Raw genomic sequence first — 21,003 nt, forward strand, 5'->3', positions numbered from 1 at the left:
GAGTCACTGTGCCTGGCCCATTTCTGTTAATTTCTAATTACAACAAATGCTGCAGAAAGTAACCTTGTGCATATGGAGCTTTTGCTTTATTGAAGAATTATTGATTCCTGGAAGTGGGATTGCTGGGAAAACAGCAAACATATATGTAATTTTATTAGGTATTGCCAAGTTTCCCTCCAGAAAGGTAGTTCCAGTTTCCACTTCTACCAGCAACACAAGGTACCTCACTAATAGTAGGTGGTGGTACTGTATTTTACATTTTTCTCCAGTTTCAGAGGTGAGAAATGGCATCACAGCTTTAATTTGCCTTTATGTTTCATTTTTTAAAAATAAATTTTATTATATATTATTTAAGGTACAAAACATGTTATGGGATGCACATAAATAGTAAAAAGGTTAGTAGAGTGAAGCAAATTCATGTATCCATCACTCACTCACATTATGTTTGAATTAAAAAATGCATTTGAGGAACATTTTATATGTTTTCTTGTAAATTGCTCATGTTCCTCCATTTTTCTATCAGGAATTTGGTGCTTTGTCCTTCAATGTTTTAAGAATTGGCCTTGGTGTGCGTCTGTAATCCCAGCTACTCAGGAGGTTGAGGCAGGAAGATCGCTTGAACATGCGGGATGGAGGTTGCAGTGAGCCGAGATTGCACCATTGCATTCCAGCCTGGGCAATAGGGCAAGATTCCAAAAAAAAAAAAAAAAAAAAAAAAAATTGGGTTCACACTTTTGTAAACCTAATTAATACTAACATATAGACTGGAACTTAGTTTTCATTAATTCCAGCACTCTGGGGGGCTGAGGTGGGCAGATCACCTGAGGTCAGGAGTTCAAGACCAGCCTAGCCAACACGGCCAACATGGCGAAACCCTGTCTCTACTAAAAATGCAAAAATTAGCTGGGCATGGTGGCAGGCGCCTGTAATCCCAGCTACTCAGAAGGCTGAGGCATGAAACTGCTTGAACCTGGGAGGCAGAGGTCGCAGTGAGCCAAGATCGCACCACTGCACTTCAGTCTGGGGGATAGAGCAATAGAGCAAGGCTCTGTCTCCAAAAATGAAATTAAAAAAATGAAATTCTCTATCGTGACTTCAACCAAGAAAGCAGTATTACCTAGTACATCCCAATGGAGTATGAGACATCTACTATGGTGTTAGGCTTTATTTTAACGTAAACATAAAGTATACCTAAACTCTAAAAAACACATGTAGATACGCTGGTTTACCTATTTGTATAGTCAATTCCTGTTTATTATGAAACAGCTTTATCTCTTTGTGTATCTTTTAGCTCATATAGTCAAACCCCATGCTGCAAACATCAGGACTACATAAACTGAGATGGGGCTTTACTATCTACGACAGAATCAATGCTTAAGGGGTTCCAAAGCCAGACATAAATCAGTTTTTCTGAGTGTTTGGATACATTCTGGTACCATTTATATCCCTACCCTTTTTGACCATTAGCAGATAAATAGGGACTATTTCCCTGTTAGGAGGCTATTTTAAAATATCATTAAAAACAAACTATATGCAGATCCAGTTCTGTTCCTGTTTTAGTTGTATATTTAATTATATGCCACTCTTTCAAAAGATTGACTTTTCATTCAGTTGTCTTAAATTTAGAAGACAAATGGTAACATGTCTTTATGAAGATCACAACTTTGAAATGTTACATGTTGAGTGAGGCATTAAAAGTTGTGTTTTTCAGTGACTGATTTTCTATGTCGATAGATGCTATAAAAACTGATCAAAGATCAACTAAATATTCAATTACAGTATTACAAATTCAACTGCAGGTACCAGTATTACATTATTTGACAGAGATAATAAAATGAGCAAAGAGTGGAAATCACAGACAATAACACTGCTTTGTCAATTAACAGAAAGGATTCATACCATATTCCTTAATGGTAGATGTGATTTGTAGAGAATGTGGAAATGAACTATTAAGAAGTCCACCCGCTGCCCCAGACTGAGGCACATTAGGGTGATGATGGAAGGAGTTATATTTGAGGACTCCATATCTTCTTAGGATAATAAAATGCATGTGCTGGTTTGTTGCTGTTTTTTGCTATTAATTTATCTTATACTTGATTTATAAAAGAGGGTAGAGAGCATGGAAACAAAACACATTAAACTTCTGGAAAAGTTAACAGAAGCTTAAAAATAACAATTTCCAAAGAATCATTCTCTTCTTGGTATAGAGCAGAACCTGTCCTAGCCGGCTTAACTTTTTCTACTCATTGGTAAAGAGAGTGATTAGTAAGATCAGTGAATTTGATATGGCCACTTGAAAGAAGAAAAGGCTGTATTACAAATACTCATGAAAAGAGATTTTCTCTCACCTTTCTCTCTGCCCTCAAGAAGACAGTTGAAACAAAACTATAATAGCATTTCGTAATTTCCCACAAGAGTACTGTCAAACTTTTGACAGAGTATTGCTGAATCTTCAGGGAAGACCTGTAGAAAGTTGAAGGCAGTGAGCAAAGTCAAAGTAGTTTCAGAGTTAGAACTTCTTTATGCTTTCCTTCAGGTGTAAGTGCTTTTGTGGTAGTTGAGGAGTAGAAAACACTTGCTTACACTGTTTACACCACCAATAAAAAGAATTTCAATACAGTGAGATTTGTTGCATTTTAGCAAAATTTTAAAAAAAGGAAGTGTTAAACATTCTGATCCTTTTAAAACACATGCTTAAACACATGTTAAAGCTGTAAGTGGATTAAAAATACATTTAAAAAGAGGTGGTCATAATAAAAAAAAAGAACACTTTTATACATAGGATTTTATTTTGCACTGCTATAACAATTTCATTATAGACCAAGGGAGGAAAAGAAAAAAAGGATAAAACCACCACACTGAGTAAATTACTAAAGCTTTTCTATTTTGCAACAGTATTTTCCACCTGATAGATTTATTGTCATATCCCCTTCAAAACAGACAAGATGCTTACCATATTTTCAAGATTATAGAGTTTGTCACTGAAAGAAAAATTTTACACAGTCACTGTACATCAAGGTTGAAAAACTGTCCTGCATGAAAAATATACTCAGAAATCATGTGAATAAAAGAAAAAAGAAAACATTATTGTGTTTAAGGAAAGATTAAAGTCCTCATAATGTGCCATCTAAACGTGGATATTCATTCTTCTTGGAGTCGCTAAGATGTAGGAATTTCTTGCTTCTGCCCTTTTCACTCATTACACTGTGTGTTTTTCCCCCCAACAGTATTCGTTAAGGCAAACAAATCCTTTTCTGAAGAGGTCTTAAGGAAATTGTGGACAATGCAAACTTTTGGCATTAAAACAGGTTAACATATACAAAGCCTTTAGTAATATACATTAAGCATATTTTTCTTGGACTAGTGACAAGAAAAGATGAACATGCTTGTTAACAATGTCAAAAAGTTTAAAATTCAGTGTCCAAGCAATTCCTAACAATGCTTCTGTAGCTTTAAGCTCTAAACAGTATAGAATTTATGCAAATGCATTAAAGAATTCAAGCTTGGCAAATTACACCCAAGCAGGTTATTAAACTATATACACAGAAAGTAAATGATAAATACAGAATTAAAAGAGTCCGTCTGTTTCCTTATAGCCTTGAAAATTGACAAAGTTTTTGAGGGCAGTTCTGTAATATTAAACATTAGGTAACCACAGGTGTTGGGAAACCTAACTACACAAACCAATTTAAAATACTCAAGATGACTTTGTAGTGTTTAATACAATCCAGTTCGTAGTTAAGGGCACAAGACAACATTTAACAAAAATAATCACATCAATTGACCTAGAAATCAAATGCAAATAGATATGAATACAATCTCCAAAATCTGTCTTTTAAGTGAACATTAACCATTGATTCCAAGTTATACAAGAATTTGAAGGGTTAAAGTCTTCTGTGACATAAAGCCATTTCAAATAGTTTCATGTCTCAGCTGAGCAGGAGGAGAGAGGGTGAGAGAATAAGTGAGTAGGCCCCATTGGGCAGCTAGACAGTAAAAACAGACTCAACAGCAGCCGCCCCCGGCCTGCTGTCCTCCCTGATTGCCTGCATGTGTTGCATTAGTAGCAGCATGCTGAGGGCCAATTTTAATGCCATTTGCCTGAAATAAAAGAGAACAGAACAATAAATATGACCAGATACAACCAGACAATATAGTTTAATTAGGTTCTTAAAATAACTCATTTAATTCTTAATGATACAATTGTATCAAACATTGAGAAAAATACAGTAAGTAGGTTTTAGCAACAATTAAAACAGTATCTCTTAAGTAATGTTCCTTCCTTTTTAAAAACACTGTGGAAATGTTTCTGAAAATAATTCTTCATCATACCAGGTACTGGGTAAACAGAAATTGGATAATGCTGCTTTTCAGGAAATTCTCATAATGCAGAAATCGTTTAAAATAATTATTGCAAGAAATCTTTAAAGGATAAAAATATCCAAAGCCCATGCTGCTTTAATACAACGTAAAACCTTTTCTCTAGACAGTGTTTCTGTTCCATGTTGAATCAGCTGTACAGGCTAAGGGCATATGAGTGTTCTGTGTCATCAATAATTTCTATGATCCCCAAAGACATGGCAGCTTGCCAAGAACCCACACACAGAGTAGTTCTTTCATTCATCAAACTCACACTTATGTCTTAACCCTCACTCCCTCAAGTGGATTTTACCTAAAAATACAACACTTTGAGAAAAGTAATACAGTAGCTTCAGAAATTAAGCTCTTAAGGAAACTTTACGTCACAGCAAATCTCAGATTTATAGTGCTTGGCAGTTGTTCTGCAACAGTAGTAGCCTTGGGGTTTCTGGCACTAGCTCAGTATTGACAGCAGCTGATGTGGTTTCTTTTCGCTCTTTTGACTCCTCTTTAATAAAAAGCATGCCCTATGGCTCATTGGTTTTGCCCCCTCTGGGCTGGTAGCGACTTCTTGAGGAATCAAGGAGTCAGACTTGGCATTAGGCCAAATAAATAGCACGGCCTGTTGGCTCCTGACAGCACATTACAATCAAAGCTGCATAAGGCACAGTAAAGCAGTCAGCTACTATATGAAACCAGACAGAAACAATGAATGTGCCCTTTTAGATAGAGGCCCAATTACTGTTCAATTTATATGGCATTATTCTCTGAATGGTGTCACCTTTAAACTAACTGGAGAAGTACTGCCATATAAGCATAGAAGATAGGATTTAGAAACTACATTACTCCAAATTAAACAATGAGAGAATCATGTACTTTTTGGAAACCTTAGGCAAACTGCTGTTTGTTTTAGCAGAGACTACTGAAGTAACAGAGAGCCTCATTTATGCACAGGATGAGAGAGACATATTATGGTTTCCTAACACAATACTTTTCTAACTACAACTAGGGATAAACCAGGGCTTTTCTTTCAGAAGCCAGATGTCTTACTACAGAATGGCGAAAACATTTATGTAAAAGTAAGCACATAAACATTTTGAAATAAATATAGATAAATGCAGAGTGGGGATGTGGGTCAAATGATGTTATTTGGTGAACACTCTGAATTAGATGCTTCAAAGCCTTACATTTTATTCTAATCATGTTGACCAAAACAGGATCAAAATAACGTTGCAAAAAACCCAATGCCAAATGCCAATTATATTTATATTAATTTAGTCTCCTGAAAACATGCTATGCAATATATTGGGAGTAATTTCCAAATTTAGTTTTCCCTCTTTCCCACCAGACAACAGAGAAAGCATCTTGCATTATTACACAGTACATGCATTTATATACTAGAAAATTGTTCCCAAAGCAGATGACACCATATGGACATGTGGATAAAAGTGGATTTTCTTTTCTCTTTGGGGGATTTATATTATTTTGCATTGTTTGCAGTAAATGGATAGGGCCACTTACTTTAATCCATTTTCATAAAGTGATGCTCTACTAGAACATAAATATTTAACTACTATACCACATATACCAATTTTTCAGTTGGATGACTGTAAACTAACGGTGTTAACTGACTATCATGATTGATTTTAGGAATTAAAAAAATATAAAACAATAAATCCAAATAGTAATTAAAAGTGAATTCTAAATTCATATTGACAATATTTATATGTATATACCTCATTATTAATGTCAAAGACTCCTTCTTGAATTTTTTCATAAATTTCTTTTGCTGTATTAATAAATGCCTGAAATATAGAGAAATTGGTTCATATTATATAAAACCAAAGCAGTAAAATAACATTACATATAGGATATCATAATGTTCAACATATGAAAGTCAATAGATGTAATATATTATATTAATAAAGAATAAAGATCATAATATATTGATAAAGAATAATTGATGTAATACACTATATTAATAAAGAACAAGCCCACATGATCGTCGACACAGAAAAAACATTTGACAAAATCCAACATTTCAAGATAAAAAAACTCGATGAACTAGAAATAGAGGGGAACTCCTCAACTGACCTAAAGAATGGCATCTAAGAAAAACTACACCTAACATCATAGTCAAAGATGAAGGCTGAAAGCCTTCCCCCTAAGATTAAGAACAAAGCAAGGATGTATGCACATGCTCACTACCATTAAAAACAGCATATTCACGAGTGCCAAAAAGTGCCAACAACAGAAATATTCATCAATCAATGAAAAACAAAATTTGGGATATTCAATTAGTAAAATATTATTTGGCCATAAAAAGGAATGAAGTATTGATTCATGCTACAATGTGGATGAACCTTGAAAACACTGTGCTAAATCAAAGAAGGCAGACACAAAGGCCACAATAGCACAACTCCATTTATGTGAAATGTCCAGAATAGGCAAATCCATGGAGACAGAAAGTAGAATACTGGTTGCTAGAAGCTAGATGGAAAGGAAAATGGGGAGAGAATGCTAATGGGTATGAGGTTTCTTTTTGGGATGACTAAAATGTTCTGGAATTAGATAGTAGTGGTGGTTGCACAACTTTGTGAATAGACTAAAAACCACTGATTTGATTGATTGATTGACTGATTTTTGAGACAGGGTCTCACTCTGTGCAGTGGTGTGATCTCGGCTCATTGCAACCTCCACTCCTGGTTCAAGTGATCGTCTCACTTCAGCCTCCGAGTAGCTGGGACTACAGGTGTGTGCCACCTCGCCCAGCTAATGAACTGTATACTTTATTTAAAAGGATCAATTTTATGGTATGTGAATTATATCTCAAAACATCATGACCATGAGAGAAAAAAAGAATACTGGAACATGAGAATAGCACATATGAGAAAAACACATTTTTATTAAGTAAACTGCATAATCCTCCACGTAAAAACTAGCTTACTTTTGGAGGATACAGTTCCACACAGGGCCTTTTTTTTGGTCATGATAATGTATTATTGTGGTTTTTTTTTTTTGTTTTTTGAGAAGGAATCTTGCTCTGTCACCATCCTGGAGTGCAGTGGTGCGATCTTAGCTTACTGCAACCTCTGTCTCCTGCATTCAGGCAATCCTCCTGCCTCGGCCTCTTGAGTAGCTAGGATTACAGGCGTGTGCCATCATGCCCAGTCTGTATTTTTAGTAGACATGAGGTTTCAACATTTCGGCCAGAATGGTCTTGATCTCTGGGACCTCGTGATCCGCTAGCCTCAGCCTCCCAAAGTGCTGGGATTACAGGTGAGATCCCGGCCAATAATGTATTATTTAGTATATAGTTTAAAAGAGAAAAAAAAGGGTGTTTATGATAAAGAGATAAAAGGCAGCTCAACTTCTTTGCCATGTTACAGTTTCACCCTTTTCCCACATAGTATACCATTAAATTGTCAAAATAAAAAACTAGCATTAGAATACTGCAGACCAAAATAAGCCTATACATACCAAAATTTATACACAAGGATTCTCTATGTAAAATATTTAGAGATTTTATAAATATTACCAATGCTGTAGAAGGCATACAAACTCTGAATAGGTTCTAAGCTATCAGATTTGACAGATCACAGATAACAGTACCAATCAATATAATAAATAAAGTCCTCCTCAATTAGTACACTATAAAAATTCATAAAAGAAAGCTATACTCCATTACCACTGTTACAGACCTAATTCAAAGTTTAAAAAGTAAACAGGATTCATGGAGAGGAACAAATGATACCTTTCATCTTTCTACACTGGAAATATTTGACTGCTGAACTTGCCATCAGAGCTTTTGTTTCCTAATTAACAGGACTGATATGTTTTCACCTTTAAAGGCCTTACAGCTCCCCTGAGTAATCAATCTACTGCAGCTCAATTACTGCACCAAGCACACACCAGTCAGTGAAGGAGATTTGAATGTCTGCGGCAGGAGCACAGAGATATGAATATGCATAAACTCTAAGTGGCTGATCGAATCATCACAGAGGGTCATGAGAATTTGCAGCAAAATAATGAGAAGAATTAATCACTGCAGATTCACAAGGCACTTAGGACGCCGAGTGCGCTTTCCATGTATATGCTGGAGCTAAAGTGAAGAGGGAACTGGCTTTTAGCCAAGTATGAATTGATTCACATTCTTCAAAATTAAGGTTATTCCTATAAATAAGGAAAAACCTAACTTTATTTCCAATAACATGTCAATTACCGTGATGGCTTTAGAAACCAAACTAACTAAATACTGAAGTCAACAGATACGTAAATTCATAGGGCTGGAAGGGCTTCCAGGAGCATCCACATGTCCACATTTCACTAGAATGTTAGATTGAACTACAAGGCCCCATAAGTGAGTTATAACATCATATAAAACAAGCGCTTTTATACTACAAAAGTTATTAAACGTGCCAATTTATGTAAAAATTGCCTTTTTGCCCATCTGGTTAATAAATCACTTTAAAAACGGGCTTCAGGAAGTGATGCTATATAAAATTTCATAAGTCACTACTAATTTTATTACCTAAATAGTACTGAATACTTTTACTAAGCACTTTTAAGCATAGTTGTAGCAGATGAACTGACGATGTACAGTATTTTTTATCCGAAAGGCATGCAATTAACTTCATTACAACTGAAATATAACTAATAGTCTTTTGACATTGCTGTATTACTTGGTCGTTCAATCTCTGATTATACATTATAGACAATAAAAAAATTTTTTACCCTCTGAGCATATTGTAGAGGATACTATGCAAACGGGTTGTTTTACATACTTCATGACAAATATGAATATTTAATATCTATTACAAAGTGATTAATGACCAATTTTAATGAGTCCTTTGCATTTGAAACCCAGCATGATAAATGTAGACATTAATATACTGTTTTAAAAGTATGTGGCTATTTGCAATAAGACTAGGCTTTGCGCGCATGAGCGCGCGCATGCACACCCCCCCACACACCCGCGCGCACACACACACACACACACACAATATGTGGCTATGAACTTCGAAGTTGCTAAGTTCCTAAACATAATGAACATTAACCAAATACTAAGGCTTATAAGAGGTCAAATAAAATGTCTAAGAGCCTTGGGTGTCACAGATAAAATCTCCCCCATTTAAGTTGCAAAACATTTCCAAAAAGATAACAAATATGTATGTATACAATACACTGGCTAGGATTTTAAAGAATTGATCATTTTACTGTTCATTAAATATCAATCCCATATATAAACTTTTTAAGGTATAGATGTTTCTAATCTATCTTTAGGCCATTAAATTCTATATATATACAATATACAAAAACACATTTTAAGTATTGCTTGGTAAGTATCTCAAGGCAGTACTAATGTTCTTCACAGAATTCATTTAATTTAAACGGTTAAGCTATTCCCTTAAAAATGCCTTATCTATAGATATTAAACATACTGTAGTTTTGAATCTCTAGCACAATACCTAAAACAGCATAGATACTTAAACCACCTTTGTTAAACTCAATTACCCTTAGCAAGGAAATATGTACAGGGTACAGTGGGCTTACAGGAAATGCTGGTTTCTTTTTGCTTATGTACACCATCTCTTTGGGGGCAATTCTTTTAAGACTTCATTAAGGGGCATGCAGTAGGCAAAACTAACAGGTTTCAGAATAGAAAAAAATATTTGCTGACAAACTGATGTCAAATGATTTCATCTGTTTCAATGACTTCATTGTTTGCACCGTGAAACAATGTCTAGGCAGATCTACCATTATGAAGTGTAAACAGATTTCTCTGCAGCCAACTGAATTTGGTGGTCCTCCTGCTTCCCCATGTGGCGCATGCTCTGTTCCAATATCAGAAGCCTGCCTCTCTCATTTTACCACTAGCCCTTCCTTTTCCCCATGCTTTAACTGCCACGTTCGGTCCTTTACCTTCCTTTTCTTCATTAGCCATTCATTCTCTTGCTTTCCACCTCAAATACTAATCTTTCAATGTTTGGCAGCAATTAATCTGAATGATTGTGATAATACCTAAACTTAAGGCAAAATTTCAGGGACTTCAGCAGCAGACTTGAAACAAACATAACCACAAAAAGACTATAAATGTGTTGTAATTCAAATAAACACTCAGTGAATACACATGCTAATATGTATCTTACACATCACTGACATTTACCCAAGGGCACCTATTAAACTGTTGTCACTGGCCAGGCTCACACCTGTAATCCCGGCACTCTGGAAGGCCTAGGCAGGAAGACTGCTTGAGGCCAGGAGGTCAAGATCAGCTTGGGCAATGTAGTAAGACCCTGTCTTTATTATTAAAAAAACTGCTGCAACATATTCAGAACTTCTGTAGGTATCATGGAAGATACAAAGATGAGGAGGATTATTGATGCTGAACAACAGGAACCATTTAGGTAGGAATAAAACCATTTAGTTGGCAGAAACTAAGCCCAAGGGGTCAAATCTCCAAAAAGATGAAAGAAAAAAACTTTCTGCACTAAGTGACAGGTGAATGCAGCGCAGGATTGAGTCAGGTCTCACTACATCACAGATATCGTGCTAACAGGGCCTTTAAAACCAACTGTGGAAAATAGAAGCAGAGGGGAACACGGGATACTATTTTATTTTTATTACGGTTGGACAGTTTTTAAAGCAAAATATTGAAAATAAATGATCTTCAATAGAATATTTAAATTACTTCCTTATGTAACATGCTGCCACCTGGTGGCAAGATAAAAATTAGGTAATATCAGCATTTTGGACGGTTTAAATATCTTGAGCAGATGCTACAGAGCAGTTATCTTATAAAAAGGGACTTTAAGTTTTCTCTTCGAACTGTGAAATATGAGGTAACTAAAATGTTGTTTAATTTTCTTCTCAACTGCTAAAAGTCAATGCTATGAACATTGCAAGTACCCATTTGCCTAAGTTGTTAATAATCGATATATACTAAGTACTTATGAGGCAGTCACTACCCTGATTTATAAAGGTTTTCATTATTTCTTGAAAGAAATTGTAAGTACGTAAACAAGAAAATTAATGTTAACTTTCTTTTGCTTTCAAGAAAATCTGTATTTGTGAGATGAAGTTAGACCTTAAAAAATTAGCAGAACTACTGAGGTTCTAGAACCAGGCTCTCCAGGTTCAAACCCCAGTGCCACTTCTTACCAGCTGTGTTGCTCTGGAAACAGTGCTTAGCCTCTCTGTAAAATGAGGATGATAATGTGGGAAGTATGTGCTTTTTTATGTTCAATTTTAATTGCAACATAAACAAAACAAATTAAAATTCCTTTGACATGTATTAAAGGTAAGTAACCCTAATAAAGGAAAGATAAATGTAGTCAACTTCATAGGATTGTTGGGAGGATTACTGGAAAGCATTGAAAACCATGCTTGACATGTATTAAGCACTCAATATGGTGTCAGCTGTTGGCATGAACGTTTGGTTGCAAAGACACATGGGGAACAACAGAAGGGAGTACGGTACTCAATGAGTTTGTGCCCTGCAGACACCAAGAGTTAAGGAGAGAAACGGTGATCAATGCTCTATGGTCAATTCAAGTATCTTGATTAAATAGAGCTAAACCTTAAAAAAAGTGAATTGACAACATATAATGTATGCAGTGAGCCCCCCAAAATAAAATATATTTGATAAAACTTAGATATTGGGCAAAGACAGGAGAATCCTGTGAAAGGAACAGCAGACTAGAATTTGATAAGAAACTCTTTCAAATTCTATGACTTCTTCAAATTCTGTGATTCTATTTCATTTAGGGTCAGTGAAGAAAAACTCATACATCATCCAATAAAGTGACTTTTAAATAGTATTTCAAAGCAATTCCGCAGGGGCCACCTTTTGAAATGAGATAGGGGGTAGGGACAGCCCTGTGCAAGAAGAATCTCTCTCTGCCTCTTCCCTGCCTCAGTCTGTAGCATCACCAGTTCCAAAGTGGTGTTGCTGTGCTGTTACTTTTCTCATGCAGTGCCTCTATGTGTTTCACTAGAAGAAAAAGAGCCATTGCTAAATCTACAGTCTACAATTTTCTCATTTTGTAGATATGACTGGGCTGCAAAAGGAGAAATGACTTACCCAAGGCCACACACAAGTATAACAGAAGCAGGATCAGAATCTGATATTATTCTCACTACGATTATCGTTCCTTTATTAGGATCAGTTATCTTTAACACAAGTCAAAGGAATTTTCATTTGTTTTATGTTGCAGTTAAAATACATAAAAAGCACATACTTCCTACATCCTTTAAAACCCTTTTAGCTAGAAATCATATTGAATTTCTAGGATTATTTTTGGAAGTATATAAAATTTGTATTATTTACATCTTTTGTCTCTTTCCTACCTTTACAAAAATTAGTATCAGCAATATCAATGCTAATTAAAGGAAAGTAGGCAGCCTAAACAAATCTTAAGTTTAGCAACAGAATAAAGGGGGGAAGAAACTAGAAATATTCAATCAAGAAAGTTTGGGGAATATGGCATTTAAGAATTTCCTGTTCCTAGAAAACCAAAAACCACATGTTCTCACTCATAAGTAGGAAATGTATAAGAACATATGGACACAGGGAGGGGAACATCACACACTGGGGCCTGTCCGGGGATGAGGGAAAAGAGAGGGAGAGCATTAGGACAAATACCTAATGCATGTGGGGCTTAAAACCTAGATGATGGGTTGACAGGTGCAGCAAACCACCATGGTACCTGTACACCTGTGTATACAAACCTGTATGTTTAGCACATGTATCCCAGAACTTAAAAAAAAATATTTTAGAGTTTGTTGCTGCAGCATAACATAGCAAAAGCTCAGCAATACAGATTGTTAATAATTGGTTTTCTATGTCAACTTAATAGTTTTAAAAATCAAAATCATTGCAGCATTTTGCTCTTCAGTACTGAGTATAATGAAACAATGAATAACATTTTGTAATTCAAGTGATGAATTTAAACTTAGCTCATAAAGTTTCACTCCAAGTTACTCTCAGAATGCTTATTTATATTCTAAAGTAAATTATTAAAGTATTTTCAATTAAAAATAAATCCCTATTCCTACTTTTTGTCAGAGATAACATAAAAATGTTTAATTCCTTAGCAATTTAGTTCTTCCATTTAATGAGCATTTACTGAGTGCTTGATTTGTACCAGGCACTAAGGACACTCAGGTAAATATGAATACCTTAAAACTCAAGGATGTGGTGTATAGGAAAGATATGAATCCAAAATGGGAAGACAGAAGGAAAAGCCTCAGCTGCTTAGATGAGTAAGGTGGCATGACTACTTCCAAGTGTAGGCCTGAAAGACAGGTAAGCTCCCACTCATATGTTAGGAAAATTGAGGGGAAGAAGGGCATTCTGGCCAGAGGAGCAGATCTTAAGCTCATTTCTGTTGGAAGCTGGGGATAGACAGGAATGTGAGATGAAGCTAGAGATGCGGCCTTACAGGCAGAGGAACACTGAAAAGGTAGGAAGCAGGTGAGGGACAAAATCAGAGGAGAGATGGAGAATAAATCACAAGAGGCTGTCCGCAGGGAGACCAGTGAGGAGTCCAGAGCAATAATCCAAGAAAGAAATGAGGGCTGACAATTCAGATGGTGGCAACCAAAAAGAATGGCAAAGCCCAAACCTAGTATCCGCTGTGAAGAAATTAACAGGACTTGGTAAGTGACAGAGTAAAATGGTGATATGTTTATGGATGACTCCACTTTGGGTTTAAGTGATGAGATGAAAGGGTATATTATGAATTGAAATAAATTATAAAGGAAGAAAATCAGTTTTCAAAAAAGAAATGAAAAATTTATTTTAGACACATGGAATTCTAGTGTTGTATGCTTGGGAAGTCTTGGTAGTTGGCAATCTATATAATTGTGCACCTATATGGGAATATAAGCTACAGATAAATGTAAGTGTGTAAGTGTATGACATGCATTTATTAGCATAATTTTCTTAGGTAATGGTTAACCACCCTGGTTTAGAAGTACAAAAATGGATGCGACTTTCAAAGTCAGAGTTTGGATTATCTATGAAGTTCCCTAGGGTGACGGCCAAAGTAGAGGTGAAGAAGCTGAGGCTGGTCAGCCCAGTCTTCCAAAATGTGGAGGAGAGTAGTAAATATTTATTGAACTAAGCTATCCTCGAGGGATACTGGAACACTGCTAAGGAAGGCCAGGTCAGATTTCCACTGAAGTCCTGTGATACGCATTCATGGCCTTAACACTCAGAGTAGGCTTAAGGGGACAACAAAGTTTTCAGTTTACAACCTCGTTATAGCTGTATAAAAATACTCATTCCATCACTTACAACAAAGCCCAAAACAAGGTGGTCCCTCAATGCAAATGAGGTCTACGGACTAAGTACCAAGACAGAATGCAAGTATTAGCAAGGGGCCTTGAAACTGGTAGTCTTTCTAGTTACTAATGTCTTGGGTAAGTCATGTTTTCTCTCTGGATATAGAACTTCACCTATCCTGTCAGTTTAGGTGGCTTGGTAGGTTACTGCAATCTGTCTTAGGGTTAGCTGGCTGTATTTTCAGCTATCGTCTTGGTTGTATCTAGAATTTCGGCAACCGAAGTACTTCAGCAGCATAAGCATAAAGCTTTTGGGAAGGGGGCTTTGCCTAGACTGCCATTATGACATGAATGTCTCTCCATCTAAAAAGAACTTTTCAAATCACAAAGATTCCAGACAGCTACTGAAGGAAGACGCACCTGTTGAGAGGCCAATGTGCTCATCTGGACTTTTTTTTTTTTTAAGACACAGGGTCTTCCTCTGTTGCCCCGGCTGGAGTGCAGTGGCATGATCTCAGCTCGCTGAAGGCTTGCCTTCCTGGGCTCAAGTGATCCTCCTACTTCATAACTGGGAGTACAGCAGGTATGTCCCACTGTGACTAAATTTTTGTATTTTTTATAGAGATGGAGTTTTGCCATGCTGTCCAGGCTGGTCACAAACTCCTGGCCTCGACTGAGCTGCCCACTTCAGCCTCCCAAAGTGCTGGAACTATAGGTGTGAGCTACCATGTCCAGTCTTATCTGGATTTTCCAAAATCTTGTGTTTTAAAATGCTTGGGCAAAGATAAGGTTTAGGACAGAATTCCACCTACATGTAACACGTGGGAACAAAGCATAATGAGAATGAAAGACTGAAGGAAGAAGAGCATGGTTGGAGCAAATACATACTTACTCATCCAAACTTTTTTTTATCTACTGTGGGGGTTGCAGAAATGAAAACAGTGTCTTCAAAGAACTCTATCCTTATGGTGGGGCTGACATGACAAGTGCAATGATGTCATGCTAAGGTGAATTCATGCCCAGGATGACACAGGAATGAGTAGGTGAAAAAGTCTGTCAATACAGACACTGTGTGTGGTGGCTGGTGGTGGAGGGAAGACATGCTGGTGTCATGAAATGCACTCCAGAGGAGGGACTGGACTTGACCATATCCTTCTCTGCACTTGAAATGCCCTTCCTTCCAACTTGATCCTTTAAGGAAATGGTCATTTCAAGTACAGAGAATACTTTTTTGTGAAGAAAGGGAGAGAACACTGCAAAGCTGATTGACTCTTAGTTTACTATGGAGCACATGGTGTGGGGGGTTGGGAATCAAAGCATCCTGTATGCTAAGCTAAGGAGTTTGATGCTGAAGCTGTGGGGAACCACTGCATGGTTTTCATAAAATTGGAGAGGGACATTCAATCTTCATTTTTAGAATGATCCCAGAGATCATGGTGTAAAGGACTGAAAAATGAAGACAAGAAGTCCAATTAGGATACAATTATGACAGAGAAGACAATTTGGAAAGATATTTAATAGTTAGAAACAATAACAGGTGAAAAGTGATGTATTAACTGAATAAATCAATGTGATGGGGTAAGAGAAATAACACTATGGAATATAGAAGATTTGCAGACTAGAATAGAGAAGGGCTATCAGTTCAGTTTGGATGTGTTGAATTGGAAGAGTGTGAAGAACACTTGGGGAGAATTGTCCAGGTGGCAGCGGTCAGAGTGGAGCTGAACCTACAGTCTAAAAGGGTAACTGAAGTAACAGATTTAGATGATATCTCAAAGTAGGAAAAAACTGGTAAAAAAAAAATCTGAGGAAGGTCAGTGAGGGTGGGGGTAGAAGGAGAAGGAGGAAGGTGGGGGAAGAGGGAGTGGGGGGGAAGAGAGAGAGAGAAAGAGAAAATGGTGCCATGGCCCTAAGAAAGAAGTTTATTGAAGAGTAGTCAAAAGTATCAAATATTCCCAAAGGACTGTTTAAGCCAAGAACAGAAAAGCAGGAGGAAAAAAAAAAAGTATAATTCATGCTTTTTGAGTGCCCATACAGTCATGATTGCTGTTAACATTTTGGTGTATTTTCTTCTAGCCTTTTCTTCTAGCCTGATATGTTTATTATTATTCTTTTACTTGTTCTCTATTTTCCAAGCTTTCTTTCATGCAATTACTTTTTTATAATGAACTTTTTCTAAAAGTAAAAATAAAAACCAAAACCAAAACCAAAACCAAAACAAAACGCAGAAAAGTATCTGTTAGGTATGACTTTTAGGAAGACCAGGATGACCTTGGCCATGGTGGAAGAAGTCAGACTCTTAACAGAAACCAGGAGGAAAAAGATCCAGGAGAAATGGAGTGAAAGAATTTTATTTTATAAGATGGTTGAAACTTAATTACATGCTCGAGGCCAAGAATCAATAGAGAAAGAAAGGGTGAAGATAATGAGATGATTTGAAGCAATAATGTCTCTGAGGAGATGGGAGGAGACAGCACTCTGTCCGATTCTCCTGTGACAGAACAAACCGGATTCCTCCACAGGCTCCCCAGCTCCTCAGAGTGTGACCCCTGGATCGGCAGTATCTACATTAGTTGAGTGCTGGTTACAAATGCAAGCTCCGAGGACATACCACAGATCTACTGAATCAGAATCTGCATTTTAACAGGATTCTTAGGTGATTTGTATATACACTAATATTTGTGAAGCTTTGGTCAAAAAGACAACTGACTTAGGCTGGGGATGGTGGTTCATGCTATAATCCCAGCACATAGGGAGGCCAAGGTGGGAGAACTGCTTAAGCCCAACAGTTTGAGACAAGACTGGGTGACTTAGAGAGGCCCTGTCTCTACAAAAAAATCTTAAAAAAAAAGACAACTGACCTGAAAAAAAAAATCTTATGAGGTATTCTCAGTTTAGCCTAAGAAAAAAGTAGTCTCCATGCCCCCACCACAACATATATGTGACCATGAAATAAGAGAGTGAGCAACATAACACAGACATCAGTCCATGGTATGTTAAGACAGCTTATGCAGTCCTTGCCAATTCCAATTTTAGGCATTTCAGAGACTTTACAGGAGCCTCTCAAATCACAGGCCCGGAAGCCTAGGAGAGAAGAATGGTTTTATAGGTCAGGCCAGGGTCCCACCACCCTGCGTAGCCTCAAGGACACTGCTTGTGTATCCCAGCCATTCCAGCTCCAGCTTGGGCTCAAAAGCACCCAGATATAGCTTGGGCAACTGTTAAAAAAAGTTGCCGACTTTTATTTAATCCAGATTTTCCAAGTATGACTTGTGTATACAATAAATATCTATGTGGATATATATTAGTGTTATGAATGTAGTATATGATAGTCTCTCTCTCTATATCCTGTCTTGAGAAATTCTTCCCTCTAAGTAATACTTAATTTAGGAAGACTAGGGTATTATTTTATTTTTATGATCTTTGGAAATAAACTTCCAAGTGTTGGCTTGGGTCCCATTTTAAATTTAGGATCCTAGTTCAAGATAGGCAGTATAAATCAGGTAAGATCAAAACAGTTGGAATATCAGAGATACAGTTAAAGAAACTGGGAACCAATATCATCTGGATAGATGCTAAAACATTTAAGAGTATTCACTGTAGGATTCACAGGTTAATGGCAGCTCTAAAAATAAAAGTGGTGTCACTTCCTAACAGTTCTTCCTAGTTTTTACTCACTCCCTGCTCAGGGCATCTCTGAAATGAAGCATTTTATATATATGTATTGCCTATTTGCTCAGGGCATCACTGAAATGAAGCATTTTTTTTTCCCTGAAATGGAGTCTCAACTCTGTTGCCCAGGCTGGAGTGCAATGGTGCAATCTTGGCTCAAGGCAATCTCTGCCTCCCTGGTTCAAGCAGTTCTCCTGTCTCAGCCTTCTGAGTAGCTGGGACACAGGTGGAAGCCACCATGCCCAGCTAATTTTTGTATTTTTAGTAGAGATGGGGTTTCACCATATTGGTCAAGCCTGTCTTGAACTCCTGATCTCAGATGATCTGCCCACCTTGGTCCCCCAAAGTGCTGGGATTACACGCGTGAACTGCTGCACCCAGCCTGAAATGAAGCATTTTATATATATGTATTAGTCCCTTTTGCCTATGAGCCTGTAAAATAAAAAAAAAGTTACTTCCAAGATGCAGTGGGGGTACAGGCATTGGGTAAATACTCTCATTCCACCCCCCAAAAAAAATCAGCCAAAAGAAAGGGGCCACAGGTGCCACCCAAGTTCAAAACCCAGCAGGGCAGTCATCAAAACTTAAAGCTCCAAAATAATCTTTTGACTCTATGTCTCAAGTCCAGAGCACAGTGATGTGAGAGGTGTATTCCCAAGGCCTTGGGCAGCTCCACCACTGTGGCTTTGCAGGGTTCAGACCCCACCACTGCTCTCACTGGCTGGCACTGAGTGCCTGTGCCTTTTCCAAGTGATGGTTGTAAACTATTGGTGTATCTACCATTCTGGGGTCTGGAGGACGGTGGCCATCTTCTCACAGCTCCACTAGGCAGTGCCCCAGTGAGGATTCTATGTGGAGCACCAATCTTACATTTCCCCTTTGCCTTGCCCTAGTAGAGGTTCTCTGTGAGGGCTCTGCACCTGCAGTAGGCTTCTGCCTGAACATCTATGCTTTTCCATACATTTTCTGAAATCTAGGTGGAGGTTCCCAAGCCTCAACTCTTGCACACTGTGCACCTGCAGGCTTATCACCACATGGAAGCTACTAAGGCTTGTGGCTAACACCCTCTAAAACAGTTGCCCGAGCTGTACCTGGGCCCCTATGAGTGATCGCTACAGCTAAAGTGGCAGGAATGCAGGGAACAGTGTCATGAAACTGCACCAGGTGGTGGAGCCCTGACCCTGGTCCTAGCTTACAAATCCATTCTTCCTTCCTAGGCCTCTGGACCTGTGATGGGAGGCGTACCTGTTAAGTCTCTGAAATGCCTTCCAGGTCTTCTCTCCATTGTCATGGCTATTAGCATTTGCTTCCTTTTTACTTAAGCAAATTTCTGCAGCCTGTCTGAATTCCTCCCCTGAAATGGGCTTTTCTTTTCTACCACATGGCCAGGCTACAAATTTATCACTTTTATGCTCTGCTTCCCCTTTAAATGTAAGTTCTGATTTTTGGTGAGAGAGATCCAAGATGGCCGATTAGGAGCATCTCAGGATTGCAGCTCCCAGTGAAAGCGCAGAGAGTGAGTGGACGCCTCATTTCCAGGCGGATTTTTATTGCCCACCGACCAGGAGATTCCCAGACGAAGGTGCCCCACTGGTCGCCAGCACGACTCTTTTGGTGGGTATGGCTTTTTTGCTGGTACCCCTGCGTGGTGGTTCTCAATACAAAATACATGGGACTGGGCACCCTTTTGGCTGCTGAATGGAGCTCTGGGAAGGCAGAGTCACCCATTCATCTGATTAAAAAGGGGACTGAGACAGCGAGCCAGGCCAGAAGATTCCCGGGCAAAAAAGCGCGGCGCCGCGAATCTTGGCACCACTGTTTCAGCCAGCGTAGTGGGTCGCCGCACGGGAAATCACACAGCAGCTCTGAATGAACAACGGAGCCCACAGCTCAGCACTTGAGCTCCTATAAAGGACAGACTGTCTCCTCAAAGAGCTCCCTGACCCCTGTATACCGAAAGAGTCACCTCATAAAGGAGGGCTCAGACTGACATTTCGTGGGTATTCTTCTGGGACAAAGATAGCAGACGAAGAAACTGGTAGCAGCCCTTACTGTTCTGCACCTGCAGGTGATCCCCAGGCAAGCAGGGCCTGGAGTGGACCTCAGCAGTCCTACAGCAGAGGGGCCAGATTGTTAGAAGGAAAGCTAAGAAACAGAAATAACTTCATTATCAACAAACTGGATGTCCACTCAGAGACCCAACCTGAAAGTCAGCAACTACAAAGACGACAGGTGGATAAATCCACAAAGATGGGAAGAAACCAGCGCAAAAAGGCCGAAAACACCTGAAACCAGAATGCCTCTCCTCCTACGAGGGATCACAATTCCTCATCAGCAAGGGACCAAGGCCTGATGGAGAATGAGTGTGAAGAATTGACAGAATCAGGCTTCAGAAGGTGGCTAATAAGAAACTTCTGCAAGTTAAAAGAACATGTTCTAACCCAATGCAAAGAAACTAAGAACCTTGAAAAAAGATTTGACGAAATGCTAACGAGAATAGACAACTTAGAGAGGAATATAAATGAATTGATGGAGCTGAAAAAGATGAGAACTTTGCGAAGCATGCATAAATTTTAACAGTCGAATTGACCAAGCAGAAGAAAGGATATCAGAGGTCGAAGATCAACTCAATGAAATAAAACGAGAAGGCAAGACTAGAGAAAAAAGGGTAAAAAGGAATGAACA

At 38.1% G+C, this 21,003-nt stretch overlaps 1 protein-coding gene across 1 annotated transcript in view; it reads right to left on the bottom strand.

Annotated features, from left to right (window-relative positions):
• Positions 1 to 1,703: 1,703 nt before the first annotated feature.
• RAB2A (RAB2A, member RAS oncogene family) overlaps positions 1,704 to 21,003 on the bottom strand; it is an 88,538-nt gene continuing 69,238 nt past the window's right edge. Inside the window, exons 7-8 of the mRNA XM_017547556.2 lie at positions 6,096 to 6,164; positions 1,704 to 4,101 (exon numbers count right to left, since the gene is read on the bottom strand). Of these exons, the coding sequence (XP_017403045.1) occupies positions 4,006 to 4,101; positions 6,096 to 6,164 (165 nt within the window). The 3' untranslated portion in view covers positions 1,704 to 4,005. The remainder of the gene's footprint in view (positions 4,102 to 6,095; positions 6,165 to 21,003) is intronic.

This window comes from Cebus imitator, unplaced genomic scaffold, assembly GCF_001604975.1.
Source record: "Cebus imitator isolate Cc_AM_T3 unplaced genomic scaffold, Cebus_imitator-1.0 Scaffold199, whole genome shotgun sequence".
Taxonomy (NCBI): Eukaryota; Metazoa; Chordata; class Mammalia; order Primates; family Cebidae; genus Cebus; species Cebus imitator.